General features: G+C 48.5%; 1 protein-coding gene across 1 annotated transcript; it reads left to right on the forward strand.

The window, feature by feature from the left end:
• The first annotated feature begins 3,173 nt into the window (after positions 1–3,173).
• On the forward strand, positions 3,174–18,897 carry Prss54 (serine protease 54). The gene is given in 6 exon segments (XM_052728596.1): positions 3,174–3,209; positions 3,211–3,262; positions 7,348–7,519; positions 14,481–14,739; positions 15,290–15,421; positions 18,110–18,897. Coding segments are annotated over 6 exon segments (1,182 nt in total). The 3' UTR covers positions 18,641–18,897.
• Positions 18,898–19,025: the final 128 nt, after the last annotated feature.

Here is a 19,025-nt window from a genome sequence, read left to right on the forward strand (position 1 = left end):
TCGAGGGAAAAGATTGGCTGACTTACATCAATCAAGATCGTCAGGGCTGAGAAACAAAGATACATGAGCTAGGATACCAAAGCAATCAGCATATGTGTAATGCAAAGAGAGAGATAAAGGTGTAAAGATAGTCATGGTAACAATGGCCAGAAAAGCTCATATATGATGAAAACGTGACTCCATAGAGACAAGAGGCCCAACAACCAAGTCAGATAGATAGGAATAGTCTCATTATTCACCATAGCCCCAAAGTAGAAACTGCCCTCTCATAAGAGGAGAATGAATGTGGGTAATAGTACATGTATGTCCATATATCTATGTTTATACATGTATGTCCATACATGTAATATTAGCCAGTCTTATAAAGGAACGAAGCACTGATACACACAGGAATACAGATAGCCTTGAAATCATCATGCCACATAAAATATATCAGACATAGAAGTACATGATCTAGCGTAGATGAACATTCAATGTAAGGAAATGCATAGGGATGCAAGGTAGACTGGAGGTTGCCAGGCCAGAGAAACAGGGGGAATGGGATTGTTAATAGCCTGAAAAATCTTGAAATATTTCAGCAAAAAATTCCAAGCTGTTTAATTCCAAAGTCAAACTAACAAACTTGATATTTGTTCAAGTATCAGTATGTTATCTACTTTAAGCCATAAATCATAACCATAATTTTTTCTTTTTTTGCAAATAATTTACAGTGTTTAGTTTGGAAATTGATAGTTTGAGTTAGTTGGACTAGTATGCTATATATTCTCATTTTAAGTGCTGGAAGCTGCTGAATAAATCTGTCTTTTCTTTGAAGGAGAAAGTGGTCTTTGATTTTATTCTGTGACCTAAGATGACAAATGGGATTTTTCTTGTGAAATGACTGATTGATTGGTAACGACTGCCTATTCTGAGAAGTATTCTAAGGAGGGAGTTCAGGCTCAGGGGAAGGGTGCAGGGTTAGATTAGTGATGTCTGCTTTGAGCGTGGCACTGGAGAGCTGATTATTTGCAAGGTCAGTCAATTAATATTTTCTTTTATCGGATATCGTGGAGAGTGAAGGAAATAACAGATTTCCCAAACACCTCATCTTTGGGGGTGGTAAGCAGTCTCTTGGCTTCATAAACATAATCAAAGAGGAATCGATGAGATTTCCTTCAAAAGTATTGGACTTTTCAAAAAGAAAAGTTAACATTTTTGTTAAAAGTTCATGGTTTTACAAGTAACCCCTCAACTAAAACCCCCAATAAATCACTGGTTCACCAGGCTAGACTTGGATGAAATCATTTCTTCTGTCTGCTGCTGTGTTCTCTCTCTGGGGTGACTAGAAACAGACTCCTCAAGAAAAGGTCACTTAACAGTCCCCTCCCCGTCGAGAGCAGCCATAGCTTTGTCCAGTTCCTAGCTCTGCTCCTGCCCCTGATAAAAACCAGTCATGGCCTGGCAGGGAAACTCATGGAGATGGCTCACCACCTCCGGGCTGGAAGCATCTGGGTTCGCCCTTCCCCTGCCAATCCCCAGGTGGGTGACTCTAGGGAAGTGACCAATCTGGGCCATTGTGTCCTTATCTGGGAAACATTTCCTTTGTTCTTCCAGGGAGGCTATAGGTTGAGAATAAGAAAATGCACAGGAAAGATCGTGGGACTTTCAACATCAAACAATGGACAGATGGGTTCTCACAGCCCGAACCATCAGGGGCCACTAGTTTCTTAGGATCCACACTCCGTTTCCCCAAACTGCCTCTCTTTGGTCACCATGATCCACCAGGTGAATCTCTTCCGAGAGCCCATGGCAGCAGCCCGTGAACCCTCTGCATTTCTATGGAGTTATATCTTACCATGATGTTGTCAGCGCTCATCAAGTCAGGGAGTTTTATGAAGCCAAGGCTGCTCTCAGCAACTGGAGAGCAGCTCCCGCCTGGCCACATGGTTTCCTAGAACCTGTCCAGTGGTTTAGCTTGGACCCACAAGCTGAGCACATGGGGGAAGAAAAGTAGGCGCAGTCTCCAGGACACCATCCTGGCAGTATGAGGGACTGGAGACACCTCACTCTGTCAGGCAGCTTGTATCAGGGGAGGCAGGAGGTAAGCAGGAGGTAGCCTGTGGCTACAACCAAGGACCTTGTCATCTTGCAAAGGGAGAGTCTTCTTAGCTATACCCAAAAGGCATCTCCCAGAATAACCTCGTCAAGGCCAGGTAGCAACACACATTTCATGCTCTTTCTCTTAAGTCTAAATGTTTGCTGAGAGATGCCGTGGTAACCATGACGCCATAATGGAACATTCTTCCCAAGGCGTAGAAGAAACTCCACGGTAGAGCTCTGCTGCATAAGGCCACAGTGAGTTCATTTCTCCTTTAGTGGGAACAGTTCACGGAAGAACTCGCAGCACCATCCTGAGGACAAAAGAAACATCTCCTGTCATGAGGGGAACATGGTGACTTAGAACTGTGCGCAGTTTCCTTAGGTCACGGAACACAGTTTGAGGCCAGGATGTGAGGCGAAGCCCCCACGGGCTTAGGGGTTCAGGCAGTCTTGAGCTCACGTTCCAGGTCCACCGCGTAGTTGTGTGACCTTGAGCCTGTTACTCGGCGTCTCCGAGTGTCCGTTTCTGAGTCTGTAAAATGGGGATTACAAGAGCGCTGTGTCTAGGGTGGCTGTGTGAATGGACTGAGCTAAATGCTGAGACTGTTGGCTAGTGAAGACATCCCAGCAAGACTTGATGTGAGTTTTAATAGGAGGGTGAGATCACAGTAAGACACTGATCCCTGGGGAAGCTCCCACCGAAACCCTGTCTTTTTTTTTTTTTTCCCAGCAGTGTTTTATGGCTATACAGTTAAAGCAAGGGTTGAATTCCACAAATCAAAAACCCACCCTTTTTAGAGAACCAACTCTCTAGCTCACCCAGGGCCCCAGGCTGCTCTGAGAAGAAAACTGGAGAAAGCAGACTACCCTTTCTCCTTGGGCCAGCTCACAAACTGCAAGCCAAGCATTGGAGCCAGAGAGCCGCTTCCCGCCTATGTCTGCACAGAACCCAGAGCTGGGGATGTGACGGGTCAGTTTACCCCATCCGGGAACCTTGGATGGTTAAAGGGAACCGGCCTCTATGGTGGGAATCACCCCGTTGGGGTGTGTGGGAAGGTGATGGAGTGACGAGTCTTCTGTCTTCCCAGCTGCTCATGGTGCTCGCTGCGTTTCTCTCTGGGGATGGCAGAGATGAGAGGGGTGCTGCTGCTCCTGCTGTACATGGCCCACTCGTCATCTGCCAGTGAGTGTGACAGCTGGAGCCTGGGCAGGGATGGGGTGGAGGGCCATCCAGGAAAACGCAGTGGCCCTTACAGCCCAGGGAGGGACTCACTTGGCAAGGAAGCCAATCCCCAGAACTTTGTCCTGGGTGGCATGTGTGAGTGGCAGGGACCAGGTAACACCGAGTGTCAGGGCATGGGCGTGGGACGAAGTCTAAGGGTGGGGGACAGTTAGGAAAATCAGCTGTAGGGCACGGAATGGCCTGTGGGGCAGAGGGGTCAGTATGAGAACTGCCTCTCACACTCAGCTCAACCCTGCCCACCTGGAGTACGTTGAGCTCTGCAAACTGTGACCCTGGTCAGGACTAGCTAGGCCCACCACAGCAACGGTCTCTCGGGCAGCAGAACTGGCCGCTGTGGTCCCCTCCTCCCTGACCTGTAGGCTGCTGAGGACTAACAAGTCCAGCTTAGGAAAAGGCAGGTGAAGAGGGACAGATGACTCAAACAGGCTCTGTCCACCTTTGCTGCCGTTGGGTAGTTAGGTAATCACACACACACACACACACACACACACACACACACACACACACACTATGCAAAGACCCCACGCCTTCCTCAGCATCCTCCTTTTCCCTGCCAAGGAGATCGAGAGATGGTCAGAAACATAGACAAGGCATTTCTCCCACGAAGCCGTAGTTGAGACCCAGAACAGACATTTGGACTGGACCAGATTTTCTTATCATGGCATTAGAGATGGAATCAGGTACAAGGTAGGGACTCTGCACAAGTACTCTACTACTGAGCTTCTTCCCCAGCACTCAAATAGTGTTTTGGAAAAAGGAATGTCGTCACATACGTGGAGGTTCTTGGCTTGGGAAGGATTGGCTAATTCCTGTATTAAATGGGAAGGATTGGCTAATCCCTGTCTTACAGATCATCTGTGTATCCAGAGAAAAATCAGAGCATAGACAAGGAATGTCATTGTTGGTGTTTCTGAAGCAGCCCTAGTGTGGTCCCAGCAAAGTCTGTGTAAGGGTCTGTGGATGGAAATTTGGTCCCAGGATACCCCACAATGAAGAGGGCCTCTGAATTATTTTTTGTTATTTGTTTTGTTGCTGAGACAGAGTCTTACTTTGTAGCATTGGCTAGGCTGGTGCTCAGTAGGTAGACCAGGCTGGCCTTGATCCACCTGTCTCTGCCTCCTGGGTGCTGGGATTAAAGTCATGTGCTTCCATACCTAGGCCTCTCTGAGTTCTTGACAGTACTGTGGATGACAATGTTTTGGAAATGTCTTTGCTGCCCACATCCTAGGTAACCTCAGAAGAAGCCCTTCCCTCTGTTTTCTCTTCTGAATACTCAGCACAGCCTTGGGGTCACATATGCCGGTATAGCCATCAGTCCATCGGGTGTCACTGTCACAGCCTCCCAAAGTCCATCCCTGCAAGCTTAGTTCCCAACCCAGTGCCTGGCAGGGCTCTCTGCAGGTGGCTGAATGGCTGAAAAGGCATTCGCTGCGAGTCCAAAGCCCAGGATCTGCTGCCAGTGCCTGTTACATGGCACAGAACCCAAGGCCACCGACACAGAAGGAAGAACTGAGCATTTGCAGTTTGGGATTTGAGAGCAAGCAGGAAGATGGTTTGAATTTTTGGAAAGAGTATTGCTAGTTTTGTTCCAAGGCCCAGCACTATCATTTACAGAAATAGAGTTTGCATTTTCCCATAATCTCCCATTGTGGTCTTACAACAACCCTGAGTGGTGTCCAGGCCCATGACTACACCCTTCAAAAGAGGAAAGAGCATCAGACAGAGTAGGCTTGCCCCAGATCTCACAGTATACTGACACTAACTTGACTTGGAAGTCTGCTTCCAGGCTCTTCCCAAATATATATCAAGGTCTATCCTGGGGAACTTCTTAGCAAATGTACTGTCCAGAGAGTCTGGTAGGTGCCAGGTGGAGAATCTCTCTAACCTGGCTCCACCAGGGGCTGAGAAGGAGTCCTGTGGGTACTCAAGTTCAACAGAACAAGGTATATCAACCACTGAGGGAGGACCCAGGGCAATGGAGGGAGTCAGCAGTTTTGAGGAGCAACATAGTTCATAGAGTTGCCAACTTCTTATGAATGGTGCCTGGAAAGTTGGGGCTCAGCTCACCCACCCCCAGCACTGTAAGGAAGTCCATTCCTGGCCCTGCCTTGTCCTCCCTTCTCCAGCTTCCATGATCTTTCCTGTTCTAGTAGTCTCTATACTTGAACATAGAACTTTAAGAACAATACAGGTCCATCCAATCTCAGGTTGGCAGAAGAGGCACATCATTTAAACAACATTGTATTCTCCCTGGAAACAAAGTCCAGCTTTCCCAGTCTGGAAGGCAGAGGATGAGCAGGATTGGGAAGGGGAACTGAGACAACCTCCACATGCCAGGACTTTCATCTCCTTCGTGACAGGATGTCAGGGAGTAGATCACAGACAGAGTCCTTTTACTCATACCAGACAACTTATTAAACACCAACTAGAAACTAGGCACCACACTAGCTCCTAGGGACACACAGACCCAGTGGGAGGAGCCATGCCTGCCAGCAGCTTGCAGGGCATGCAGGGAAAGGCAACCATGAATCCGAGGCTCAGGATGTGTCTGGAACACAGATGATGGAGACAAGCTGGGTGGTGGAGTTTAGACGCCTCGGCATTGGCTCCATATCTTCCACCTGTGGGATGGAGACGGGTGCTCCCTGCCCTACAGCTGGAGTTCCCATCTACTTGAGGCCGCCCAGCTCCGGTTAAGGAAGACTTGTCCCAGGTAGTGAATGCTGGCCATGCTCAAGACCCTTTCACGTTCGTGAGTTCTTGGGGCCCCCTAAACCACTTTTGCTTCGGGGTGGTGGTGGCATTGTCCTAGTTTAAATTCTGCTGCTGTGGCTAAACGAAACACCCCCACCTGAGGAGCTCAAGCGGCTGGTCACATCACACCCACAGTCAAGAGCAGGGAGAAATGAACACACACATGAGGCCTGCTTGTCCGCTCAGCTAGCTTTCTTTGCTTCTGGTTGTTGTTGTTGTTGTTGTCGTTGTTGTTGTTTTGGACAGGGCCTCATTATGTGGCACTGACTGGCCAGAACTCTATGTAGTCCAGGCGGGCCTCGAACTCACAGAGATCCCCCTACCTCTGCCTCCTGAGTGCTGGGATTAAAGGCAGATGCCACCACCCCTGGGGCTTCTTCACTCCTACACAGTTAAGGATCCCTGTTGGTACTAGCCAAAGCGGGCTGGTTCTTCTTATATCAACCAGCAATTAAGGCAGTCCTCAACAGACATGCTCCCAATCCAACCTTATCTAGATAAGTCTTCATTAAGACACTCTTCCCCTGGACTGGAGAGATGGCTCAGTGGTTAAGCATACTGGCTGTTCTTCCAAAGAACCTGGGTTCAATTCCCAGCACCCACATGGCAGCTCACAATTGTCTGTATCTTCAGTTCCAGGGGATCTGACACCCTCACACAGACATTCATGCAGGCAAAACCCACAGCACATAAAGTAAAAACAAACAAATCATTAAAAAACAAACAACCACTCTTCCCAAGTGATTTTAGGTTGCATCAAGTTGATAATTAAAGCCAGCCATCACAGGCTTTATCTTTCAGATCTACCATAGCAGAAATTAAACTAGAAAAGGTTAAAGCACAAGAATACACAAATTCATGCATACGTTTGGCTGGAAAACTGCACCACACACTTGTGGGAGGGGAGCTGGGAAAGCAAGCAACAGTTTTTCCCTGGAGAAAGGGCCTAGACAAGGACAACTACAGGTCCCTTTGCCACCCACTCCACCTGCTTCTGTCTGGCAAAAATGCCAGACAAGGCCCAGCAAGTGGAGCTGCACTCGGCAGAAAGGGTACCAATAGCAGGGTCTAGTAAGACTGTTAGAGGGTTCAGAGATGCTAGCAAACGTCTTTTACGTGGAAGATCTCCTGGGGATGAACAAAGCATCATGGTAGCGTCAGCCCGGAGCAAAACAGAGTCCGCAGACCAGGAGTCCCGAGGGCTGGGGAACGGTGGTGCCCATGTGGGGCTGGCTCCTGGCCATATAGTGAGGCCTACGCTCTCTCTGCAGTTTGCGGCACCCAGAAAGCCAACATCATGGACGAGCCCAAGGAGAACCTCGTGGGCAGCAACGAGTTCCCCTGGGTGGTGTCCTTACAGGACCCAGAGTACACCCATCTGGCATTCGGCAGTATTCTCAGCAAGTTCTGGATCCTCAGCACCGCCTCGGCTCTCCAACACAGGCTAGTGCTCCCTAGAGGGAGGGCTGGGCGGGGTGCCCTGGGGACTGGCGGGGCCTGCAGGGTAGACTCCGGGTGTAGTCGCCTGAGCCAAGGTCCTGTGGTCACCAGTGTGCCTCATGGCACTTTACTATGAGGGCCGAGGGTGGCACCAGTGAAAAGTGAGGTGCCATTTGTTGTGTCTAGGAAGGCCACTTGTGATTTTGCCGCAACCACAGAGATGTGGATTCTTTAATTCTATCCACCAGGTGTCCTTCCGGGATAAGTTAAGGAAATCAGCAGGACACCTTGGGCCTCACAAATGTCTGCCACAGCCAGAAGGGCACAGAGAAAAGCCGAAGGAAATCGGAGCTGCTCTCAGAATGCTTTTCTCTGGGTGCTCAGAACACTCTGATTCCAAATTATATACCATAAGCTCAAATTCTTACAGATAAAAAAATCATAAATATGATTAAAGGAAATATTTGGCAAATTGTAGAATACTTCACTTTTAGTCTAATGACCGTAACTTTTCAGAATCGGCAGTAAAGAGATAATTTTAACCTCTGGGAAAGAAATATGTCCTGCAGAAAGTTGTTCACTGGGTGGCTAATTACACAGAAAATGCCAGAAAGAACGTAAACATCCAAGGGGGCTCGTGGCGCAGGCCTGTGATCCCCGCACCGGGAAGGTGGAGGCAGGAGCATCAAGAGTTCAAGTTCTTCATCCTTAGCTTTATGTTGAGTATGAAGCCAGCCTGGGCTACCTGAGACTCCGCCTCAAAAACAAACACACACAAAACAAAAAACAACCAAATAAAAGCGGACGTCCAGTTATCACAGATAAGCAGATTAATATAATTTCTTGCGCACGCTGTGTGTGAGAGTATAGTGTGCATTACATAGACGGAGGGAGAAAGTCTATCGAGTATCAGCTTGGTGACGTCATCACTCTGGCGGCCAAACGTATGCCCGAATTTGCATGTTGTCCTTTAACCTTTTCTAGTTTTACATAGTTCACATCTATGGTAGATGTGAACGATAAAGCCTGTGATGGTTTTGCGTGTGCATGTGTAATGTGCGTTGCGTGTGATGCGTGTGCGCGTGGGCTGGGGGGCGGGTTGTATCTTCCTCAGTTGCTCTCCATTTTCCTGAAGCAGGGTCTCTCACAGAACCTGAAGCTCACTAATTTGGCTGGTTTTACCCAGAGTTCCCTAGCTCCGCCTCCTGAGTGCTAGAATTGCAGGCAGGCCACTTAGTCTTTATGTGGATGCTAGGAATCCACACTCTGGTCCTCGTGCTTGCAGAGAGCCATCTCCCCAGCCTGAAAGAATAACAATCAGTTTAATTAAGTAAAGAAATTGTAAACACCTGATAGAATATTCTGTAGTTGCTGAAGTTTTCTTGCTTTATGTATTTTTTTTTTCAAGACAGGGTTTCTCTGTAGCTTTGGAGCCTGTCCTGGAACTCACTCTGTAGACCAGGCTGGCCTAAACTCACAGAGATCTGCCTGGCTCTGCCTCTGAGTGCTGGGATGAAAGGCGTGCATCACCACCACGCAGTACTTGAAGTATTTTTAAATTTATTATTTTTTTTCAGTGTGCATATAAAATAATAGCCTTGCCGGGCGGTGGTGGCGCACGCCTTTAATCCCAGCACTCGGGAGGCAGAGCCAGGCAGATCTCTGTGAGTTCGAGGCCAGCCTGGACTACCAAGTGAGTTCCAGGAAAGGCGCAAAGCTACACAGAGAAACCCTGTCTCGAAAAACCAAAAAAAAAAAAAAAAAAAAAATAGCCTTCATATGGCATTTTCTTTTTTGTTTATTTTTTAAATTAAATATTTTTCATAAAACATATTTAATCATGTTTTCCCCTTCCCCAAACTCCTCTCCACCTCTCTACCTACTCAACTTTGTTCTTTCTCTCTTTCAAAAACAGAAATCAAAACAAGCAAAAGAGCCATAAGATAAAAAGATGCCAAACAAAACAAAATGAAACCAAAAGTCCAAAACTGTCGCTGAGTTGGTTTTGTGTTGGCCAACTACTCCTGGGCATGGGGCCTTCCCTGGAGTGGGGCTGAAGTCCTGGTTTTCCTTTGGCAGCAGGTATCAATTGCAAACAGCCTCTGGGTTAGGGCTGCTGCCTCTAAGTCCAGAAGGAGGAAGCCTGCTGATACTCTAGCCTTGGGTTTTCTGTGTTCACTCCCCACTCAGTGCTGGGATCCCGTCTGGCTGGAACCTGTGGAAGTCTCATGTGTGCTGACACAATCTCTGTGACTTCATATCTGGAAGACATTGGTTCCTTGGAGTCATCCATTACCTCTGGCTCTTATAATCTTTCTGTCGCCTCTTTCTCATAGATCCCTGAACTTTGAGAGGAGTTTAATGAACACATCCCATTTAGGACTGAGTGTTCCTAAGTCTCTCACTCTCTGCACATTGTCCAGTTGTGGGTCTCTGTCTTAATTCCCACCTACCTCAAGAAAAAGCTTCTCTGATGTGTGTTGACCAAGGCACTGATCTATGAGTATGTCATCAGGAGTCATTTTATTGCTGTGTTCCTTTAGCAGAACAATGGTTTCCCCCCGGCCCATGACCTGTCTAGTCTCAGGTTCTTGGCCACTCTGTACCAGGTATGGGTTCTAGCTCATGGAGTGGGCCTTAAATCCAGTCCCCCCCCTCAAGTGGTTGGTTACTTGAATAATGTTTGTGCCACCATTACACCAGTGTATTTTGCAGGCAGGTCACTGTTGTAGGTCACGGTTTATAGCTGGATGATATTGATGATTACCCTTTTCCTCTGGTAGTGTGCAGAGTACCTTCCAGTACCATGAACACTAGTCAGCAGGACTGAAGCTTCCAATTAGACACCAGCTCGACTTCTCTGTGTTCAATGACATAAGTGATGTCTTCAGCCACAGGGCCTTACCATCAAGTTGTGGACAGTAACCGATGGCCTTGGCAAATAGTCTGTGATGTTTGGGGGATTCCATGGGACCGCTTTGGCCAGGGACTCAATAAGATGTAACCCATTCCTGATACTGGAGGTTTACTTGGTACCATAGATGTCTACTTCATGATGGTGTTTTCAAGCATGTGTATCATTGTATTTTCCTCGGTCTGCTCTCATTACTTTCTGTTGTTGTTCATGGTTCACCCTTGACACTCACACTGGTCAGAATTTATATATTATAATATATAATATATATAGTCTGTGTGTGTGTGTGTCTGTGTGTCTGTGTGTGTGTGTGTGTGTAGTCTTGGCTTTTATTATTTAAAAAGGCTCCATACTTATTTCACTTTCTGACTCTGTGCCTGTACCTTCAACACTTTCACAACAACTTTCTGCTCCTCAACAAGGGAGCATGCCTGATCTTCCACGGACATACTCAGCATACACGGAGCCACCATCGGCCCTGCTGATGTGCGTATTTGCTTCAGACAATCTCATAGGGACTTTAGATCTTACAGTACAAACCCCCAAAGTCTGACTGAGAGTCTGGTGCTTTCCCAACCTTCTTGGTATAAAAGTAAACAACACTATGGCCAAGGGTTCCAGACAGCCTTGTGAGAGACTGTACTGCAGGAACACCTACAGTGGTGTGTCAAACATGGACCATTCTGAGTGTGTCTCAGCACTGTTTCCAGAAGAGCCAGAGTTTATGCTTGTAAGTGGAAATCCATGCAGACAGTTGAGTATCCACAAAGAAGTGGAGATTTGCAGTGGGATCATCCCTCAGTCGCTAGTTTCTCTCCCTCGTACCATCTTCTGTCATCACTTTCTTGGATGTTTTTCTTAAATACCTAATGTGTTCATGGATATCTATAGATCTTTCTATATCGATTCTTCTGTTTATTAACACAGACTTCTCTCTCCCCTAGACAGCTTTGGTTTCCATAACAAAATATCATAAAGTGGGTGGTTTAGCCCAGAAAGTCCAGGTTAGAGTGTCAGAGGCTCGCTTCCTTCTGGACTTACAGGAAGAGGCCTTCTAGGTATGTCTTCACATGGTTATTTTCCTCTGTGTCAGAGTAAGACAGAAGACAGACTGGGAGTTTCCTGACATCAACAACCCCAGGCACACACACACACACACACACACACAGACCACATATACTCACCACACACACACACACACACACACATACACACACACACCACACACACATATACACACACCACACACAGACCACACACACACACACACACACACACACACCACACACAGACCACAAACATACAAACACCACACACATACACAAATACATATACACACACCACACATACACACACATACACATACACCACACACATTATACACACCACATACACACACCACATACACACACACACCACACACACACACACACACACACCACACACACACCACATATACATATGAAAAGAAGAAAAAGAGCTGGGCGGTAGTGGCACACACCTTTAATCCCAGCACTCAGGAGGCAGAGCCAAGCAGATCTCTGTGACTTCGAGGCCAGCCTGGTCTACAGAGTGAGATCCAGGACAGGCACCAAAACTACACGGAGAAACCCTGTCTCGAAAATCAATCAAAAAAAAAAAAAAAAAAAAAGGAGGAGGAGGAGAAGAAGAAAAAGGTTTTTTTTAAAGAGGAAGAAGTTGGATCAGGCCCTAGGTACCTCTATCTCCAAGTATGAAGATAGAGGCCTTGCTATCAAATATGGTCCCATTTTTGGAGATCATGATTGGATCTGGAACATATTGCCATAGAATCCCCTCACTCCCAATTCATGTCTATTTATGGCTCACACTTCTTTCCCATGGGAGACTTTCAAGGCATCACTCTGCCCCTCCCACTGCCACCCTGGCTTCTGGTGTCAAACATGTCTGTGGAGAAGTCTGAGGTGACTCTGATTTTAAGCAGGATGGCTACAAATGCTTATCTACCCAGGAGATGCCCGGCTTACCCCTGCGATCCCAGCTTCTGCCGTTATCCTCATTTTCAGGAGTTTCATGGGTTAGATGACAATGCTCATCTTCGTTGGACTGGATGTCCAGCTGTGCCGGAGTCTCGTATCTGTCACTCACGATCCACTCTCCACTGTCTCCCTCTGGTGTGGGTGACAGCAGCATTTCCCCTTGCATCCTGGCTCCAGCTGGGTTCCACCCATGCAAGCGCTGACAACAGACTGGACGGGAGTCAGATGAGGGTCTGCGTTCTCCTGAGGCAACGTGCAGATTGGTCCCCTCCCCAGCTCCACACAACTCTGCCTGACCTAACGCTTCTCACCTAGGGAGACTGAGCTGTGTGTGAGCTCCCGGCTTAAGAGACCACGCCTTGATGAATAAAGTGAAGGAGCAGTTGAGGATGAGTCCCAGCATCAACCTCATGCACACACATGCACACCCCTACACACATGCATCAACCTTATGCACACACATGCACACCCCTACACACACAAAAGAAAATGAAAACAGACGATGCACAGGACAACGTGGCCAACTTTCTAAGTCCTTTGTTGTCTTCCATTCTCCTCATGCCGTTTCCTACTTGACCTTCACCTCAGTGCTGCAGGATGGCTTTCTTTCTCTTCTACCTTTTTGCTGAACACCTTCTCACCCAGCTGCTGCTGAGCTCAGTGGCAGCCGGTGTCACCTGCCATCCCAGCTGGCTTTTGCTGGTTTTGCCAGCCCTTGCTCGAATGCTGAGTCCTCTTTGTGGTTGGTTTGTTTGTTTTCCGAGACAGGGTTTCTCGGTGTAGTTTTGGTGCCTGTCCTGGATCTCGCTCTGTAGACCAGGCTGGACTCAAAGTCACAGAGATCCGCCTGACTCTGCCTCCCGAGTGCTGGGATTAAAGGCGTGAGCCACCGCTGCCCATCTGCTTTACATTCTTACAGTTTCTTGGGTGAGTCCCAGGGGAGAAGTAGAGAATACTCAGCTTAACCCCACCACTGTGAAGCCACACCCTCCCTAAATCCAGTCACGGAGTATGTGAGGTGAGATCTGCATTAAGTGACTGGGCGGTGGTGGTGCCCACCTTTATTCCCAGCACTCTGGAGGCAGAGGCAGGCAGATCTTTGTGAATTTGAGGTGAATTCGAGACCAGCCAAGTCTACAAAGCGAGTTCCAGGACAGCCATGCCTGTTACACAGAGAAACCCTGTCTCAAAAAACAAAACAAAAATAAGCCGGGCAGTGGTGGCACACGCCTTTAATCCCAGCACTCGGAGGCAGAGGCCAGCGGATCTCTGTGAGTTCGAGGCCAGCCTGGGCTACTAAGTGAGTTCCAGGAAAGGCGCAAAGCTACACAGAGAAACCCTGTCTCGAAAAACAAAACAAAACAAACAACAACAACAAAACTATTCCTATAGAAAAATTACCCAATAACATGTGAACAGACGATCTTTGCATGGTAAGATAAATGGTATCAGCACAGAAGAGTCCCCCAAGAGGCCTTGAGCTCACAAGGGAGAGCACAAACCTAGAAATTCAGGAGAGATTCACTGGAGACTAAGTTCAAAGTAAAAACTAACCCAGGGAGCTAGAGAGATGGCTCAGCAGTTAGAGCACTTCTTGCTCTTCTAGAGAGCCCAAGTTTAGTTCCCAGAAACCACATCAAGTAGCTCACAACCATTAGTAACTCCAACTCCAAGGACTCCAGTATGTACTGGTACACACACACACACACACACACACACACACACACACACACACACAAACATACACACACACACACACACACACACACACACACACATTAAAAACTAAGACAGCCAGGCAGTGGTGGCGCACGCCTTTAATCCCAGCACTCGGGAGGCAGAGGCAGGCGGATCTCTGTAAGTTCGAGGCCAGCCTGGTCTACAGAGCGAGATCCAGGAAAGGCGCAAAGCTACACAGAGAAACCCTGTCTCGAAAAACCAAAAATAAAAAATAAAAAATGAGAAATGAGGGAAGCATGAAGCTTCCTAGCTGCCTTGACTTCTCAAAAGCCCTGTTGTCTCTCCTCTCTAGGAAGAAGATCATTGCTGTTGTTGGTATAGCTAACATGGATCCCAGAAAGGTGGATCACACAGAGTACCCAGTCAATATGATCATCCTCCATGAGAACTTTAATAACAAATCCATGAGCAATAACATAGCCCTCCTGAGGACAGAATCTGCCATACGTTTTGACGACATGGTCCAGGCCATCTGCTTCCTGGACAAAAAGCAAGATAAAGCACCAACCTTGAAGAACTGCTGGGTGGCAGGATGGAATCCCACAGCTGCAGTTAATACACTCCTCCCCTAGAGGAGGCTGTGTGTGTGCTGGCAATGGGGGTGACTCAGATGAACTTCTCTAGGGCCTGTCTTATTCATTCAGGATGCCTGAGGTTTAGAGCTGATTCCTAGTGTTTGCCTTTCTGGGGGCTTTTCTTGTACTATATTCCACAGGTCCTTTTTTTCTTAGCTCTATACCCAAGAAGTGTACAGGCAGCATCCTGTCTCACCAGGTTCTGGGAGGAGTAGGGGGACCAGGGCTGTGTACGCTTCCCTAAGCCACCCATTTTCCGTCATTCTTGGGTAAGAATGAAACACGAGAATACATATTCTTCAAGTGTGAAGAAAGAGTAACTTGTTCTCTGCCTCTTTACAGATTTAAATTCAAAACAAAGGTAGTTTTCAGTAAAAGCTCAGACATAAGTGCTGATTTCTATGGGTAAAAGGGATGTAGAGAAACATATTCTGTTTATTCCTGTTGGGATATGTGAGTTGCTGTTGGGCTGACTCGGGACTGCCTTCTTGCTAGTAATTCTTGGGCTCTCTGTTGCATGGTCCAGACAGGAAATCACATGACAATGAGTATTCTGAGGAGAATCTACGTGAAAGACATTGACCTGTGTCCTTTACCTAGAGACCAGAAAACAGAATGTGCCAGTCACACAAATAAGGAATCCACCAATGTTTGCCTGGTAAGAACTTGATACAGTAGAAGCCAAATCAAAGTAATCATTGGCTGCACCAAGGAGTCCTGGGGGTTCCTCCTTATTGAACGGGGAAGGAAGGGGGAAGAAAGGAATCCTAGTGCCTTGGGATTCACATCTCTGGTAGGAATAACACTTGGCAGAAACTACTCAAAAATCTACAGTGTGAGCATTAGATACAGCTAATCTGGCTAGCCCACTCCCCCCACATGCCCCACCCAGCCTCCTGAGCCCACAGGGAATCTCAGCACCCAACCTCTCTTCCTCACTCTCATTCAGCACGTACTTTATCCACTGAGCCACCCCACCCCCCACCCCCCCATCCACTAGCCAGCCTTCACTTTCGAACTGAATTCTGCTCACGAAACATCTCTTGGTGACTTTGGTGTTTGGAATGTTTTCCTCTCTTGGAAGTGGGTTCTGGCGTCTGGATCCTGAACACCACACTTCTCAGGTATAGAAGAAACTTCCAGCTTCAGAATTTGACTGATGGGTCCCCACGGAGGCAGCAGAGCTGCTCTTTGCCTTTCCCCTTTACATTTAGTTTGTACAACCCCTAGAGCTTTTGTGGGATGTCAGGGGAGAGGACCGCTCAGTGAAAGGGGGCCCTCTGTGTGGCAGCTGCCCCTGAGCCCAGGAGTTAAGACAGAGGTGCCTCAAGGGCCCTGGGCCGGTGGCCTCTGCTGCTTAACATCAGAGACCACAAACCATGGCTCCACTAGGTGGGAGAGAAGGGCGGGGGTGGGGGGGTGGGGAGGGAGGGACAAAAGAAAAAAACTGAGCTCATTTTGTGCCTGGGGTTAGCAGCAAAACCATGCGATAGCCAGGGTCATCTGCATTCACTACTGTGTCCGAGCCATCAAACTGTGTGTCCTCCATCTCATCCATTTTCTCCCTCATGCGTAATTACGATTAACTTGGGGGTGAGACCAGTGAAAGCGGGGAGACCGCCCCATTCTTCAGCAGGGAGCTCCATGCTCAGGCAGCCTTAGTGTATATGGACAATGGTCGTTCTGCAATCCCAAGTGACTAGCCACAACTCTGAAATACCATTTCAAGCCTCTGCCGACTGGCAGAGCGAGATGACAGAGCAGACCAGGAAAGAAGGAAATACAAGGATGCTATGCTGCCCTTCCCTGGAGTGAGCAACACAGAACAATGTGCAGAATGTGGTGCCCTTGAACCGGCGTTGGCCTTCCCCAAGGCTACCCAGGCATGACAGTGTCTGCAGAATGTATGTGCCTCAGCTCTGCCCTGCTTTCAGTCATCCCTTCTTCTACCTGTCACCCTCCCCTCTGCTCCGCCCACACTTCCTAAGCAAGGGGAAGTTAGAGGGGGTGGTGAGGGGACACCCCGGGCAGGCCATTACCCAGGACGCAGATGAGGAGGAGCTGATAAAGTCTACCTTTGCCTCTCTGCTTCTCACCCTTGAGTTTGTTCAAACTGTTGACTGTTATCAGTTGCCACCCTGCTCATTGCTCACTTGGTCCAAACAGCAAGAGCAGCATATCATTGGCCAGCTTGCCTGGCTTTTCCAGTTGAGGGGACCTACAATCAAGGAGGGTGAATGATAGTTCTTCCCCTATCTCAGACTCAGATGGACCACGAGGGGCGAGTTGAGGTTTGGCACTTGCAGAAGAGGGGGCCTGGGGTGGGATAAAGAAAACCTAGTAGTTTTCTTGGGACTTTCCCCATTCCCTCGACTTCCTACAGAAAAATTACAGCCTTTATAAGCCCCCATGATGGTCATAGCAGATACTTGGCTGAGTGCATGGTGCATGCCCAGCTTCAGTACTGCGTGTGTCAGGCACTAGTGAATCTCCACACTGGATTAGAACCAGGCCACATGCCTTGGTCACAAATCCAGCTCGGTGTGCTAAGCCTCTGCCTTCTCGCCTCGCATGAGTTAAGGTGTGTGCGGCAGACCGCCTGAGCCGCAGAGGACTGCTCATTCAGGAAAGGGGAAAGCTATAGTACTGCAGGGCTGCTGAGCTGAAGGAGTAACTAGCAGCTGGCGCGTGGGGTAGGAAGCTGTAGACCCCGGACAGCCCCAGTTTCTGGGGGAACTCTGGCCTTCCTTCCCCTCCACTCAGCTCTTCCTTGGGAAGAAAAAGGAAAGGTTTCAGAGGTGTGATCATTCTGAACCCGAAATACTGAGGGAAAGATTTGGAGTATTAGCAAAAGCCAAGACAGTGAAAAATGAGCCAAGAAGATACAGGCAATCTGGGTGCCAAGGCCACAAATCATTTGCATAATATAAAGAAAAACTGGGCTGGGGAAGTAGCTCAGCTGGTGGGTGCTTGCCTTGAATAAAGCCTTGGCTTCAGGGATTTGATTGCCAGCCCTGTATTAAAAACCAGTTGTGGTAGCATGCCCCGTATTCCCAGCGTGAGGAGGTGGAGTCATGGGGATCAGAGTTCAAGGTCATCTGTAGCTACGTAGTGAGGAGGTTATGTGAGATCCAGTCTCAAGCAAGCAAGAACAAGGGTGAGAAAGAGAGGAGAGAGTGGTGTCTCCATACTGTAGTTGATGGTGGCTGTCTAGATTTGAAATGGTAGCCTACAATTTGCTCATTTCCAGAGAGAATCAAAGCAAAACCTTCTAAAACAGACACGGGCACAAGGATCTACTGAAAAAGGTTTTCTCAAACCTAAGACCCTCTGTCCTTTACTGCAGGGGGAACCAGGAAGTCCTATGATGTGCCAAGTGAAGAAGTTGGATCTCTGGGTCCTCAGAGGAATCGTGACCCATGGAGGCGACTTGTGCCCTGGCCTGTTTCTGTATGCCAGTGTGGGAGACTACAGTGACTGGATCATAGCCAAGGCGAATAAGGCTGGCCCTTCCCTGTCTGTGCTGAACCCCTGGGAGAAGCTGATCCCTGAGGCCCCCTTTCAAGAATCAAATACTGCCCTGACAAAGAATTCGAGTTCTGTACAAGGCCATGCTGAGCGGCCCCGATCCTACTCCCAAGGACAAAGAATGTCCACTCTGTTCGACCAGCCCACAGACGGCGGGCAGAACTTCAGGGTAAACGGTCTTCAGGAATCAAGCTGGCCTTCGAAGGTGGCTGTTCAACCCATGTACTACGACTACTACGGTGGGGAGGTGGGGGAAGGCGGGGCCATGGCTGGCCAGAACAGGCTGCGCTGGCCCCAGGAGAGGATCTTGATGTCCCTCGTGCTTGTGTTCTTGGGCAGCGGTGTCTAGCTGGCAGCTAACCTACCCCACAGACAAGAAGCTCAGAGCACAAGGTGCTAGGCATCTGCCGTACTGTTCCGGTGTCTGTACTGTTTTGATAGGTGCCACCTGGGCGGCCACGGGCAGGCCCACAGCAGCACCGGGCTGGCTCTCCCTCCTCTGTCCCACTCCCATATGTGGGAAGGTCACTTCATTTATGCTTGTGATAAATGTGGGCTAACAAGTGTCAAACCATTAGAGTGCCCTGTGGTTCTTTCATTGCAATGGTTCCAGGGGTCAGGCTCAGACGGTATCCCCATGGGCAGATGTGGCCCTGCTGGTTACCTGGTAGATGTGGCCTGGGGGTGGGGGCGGGGCGTATACTAGCTGGGCACAGCAAACAGTGAAAGAACCC

This window comes from Peromyscus californicus, unplaced genomic scaffold (assembly GCF_007827085.1).
Source record: "Peromyscus californicus insignis strain IS unplaced genomic scaffold, ASM782708v3 Scaffold_8__1_contigs__length_139910024, whole genome shotgun sequence".
Taxonomy (NCBI): domain Eukaryota; kingdom Metazoa; phylum Chordata; class Mammalia; order Rodentia; family Cricetidae; genus Peromyscus; species Peromyscus californicus.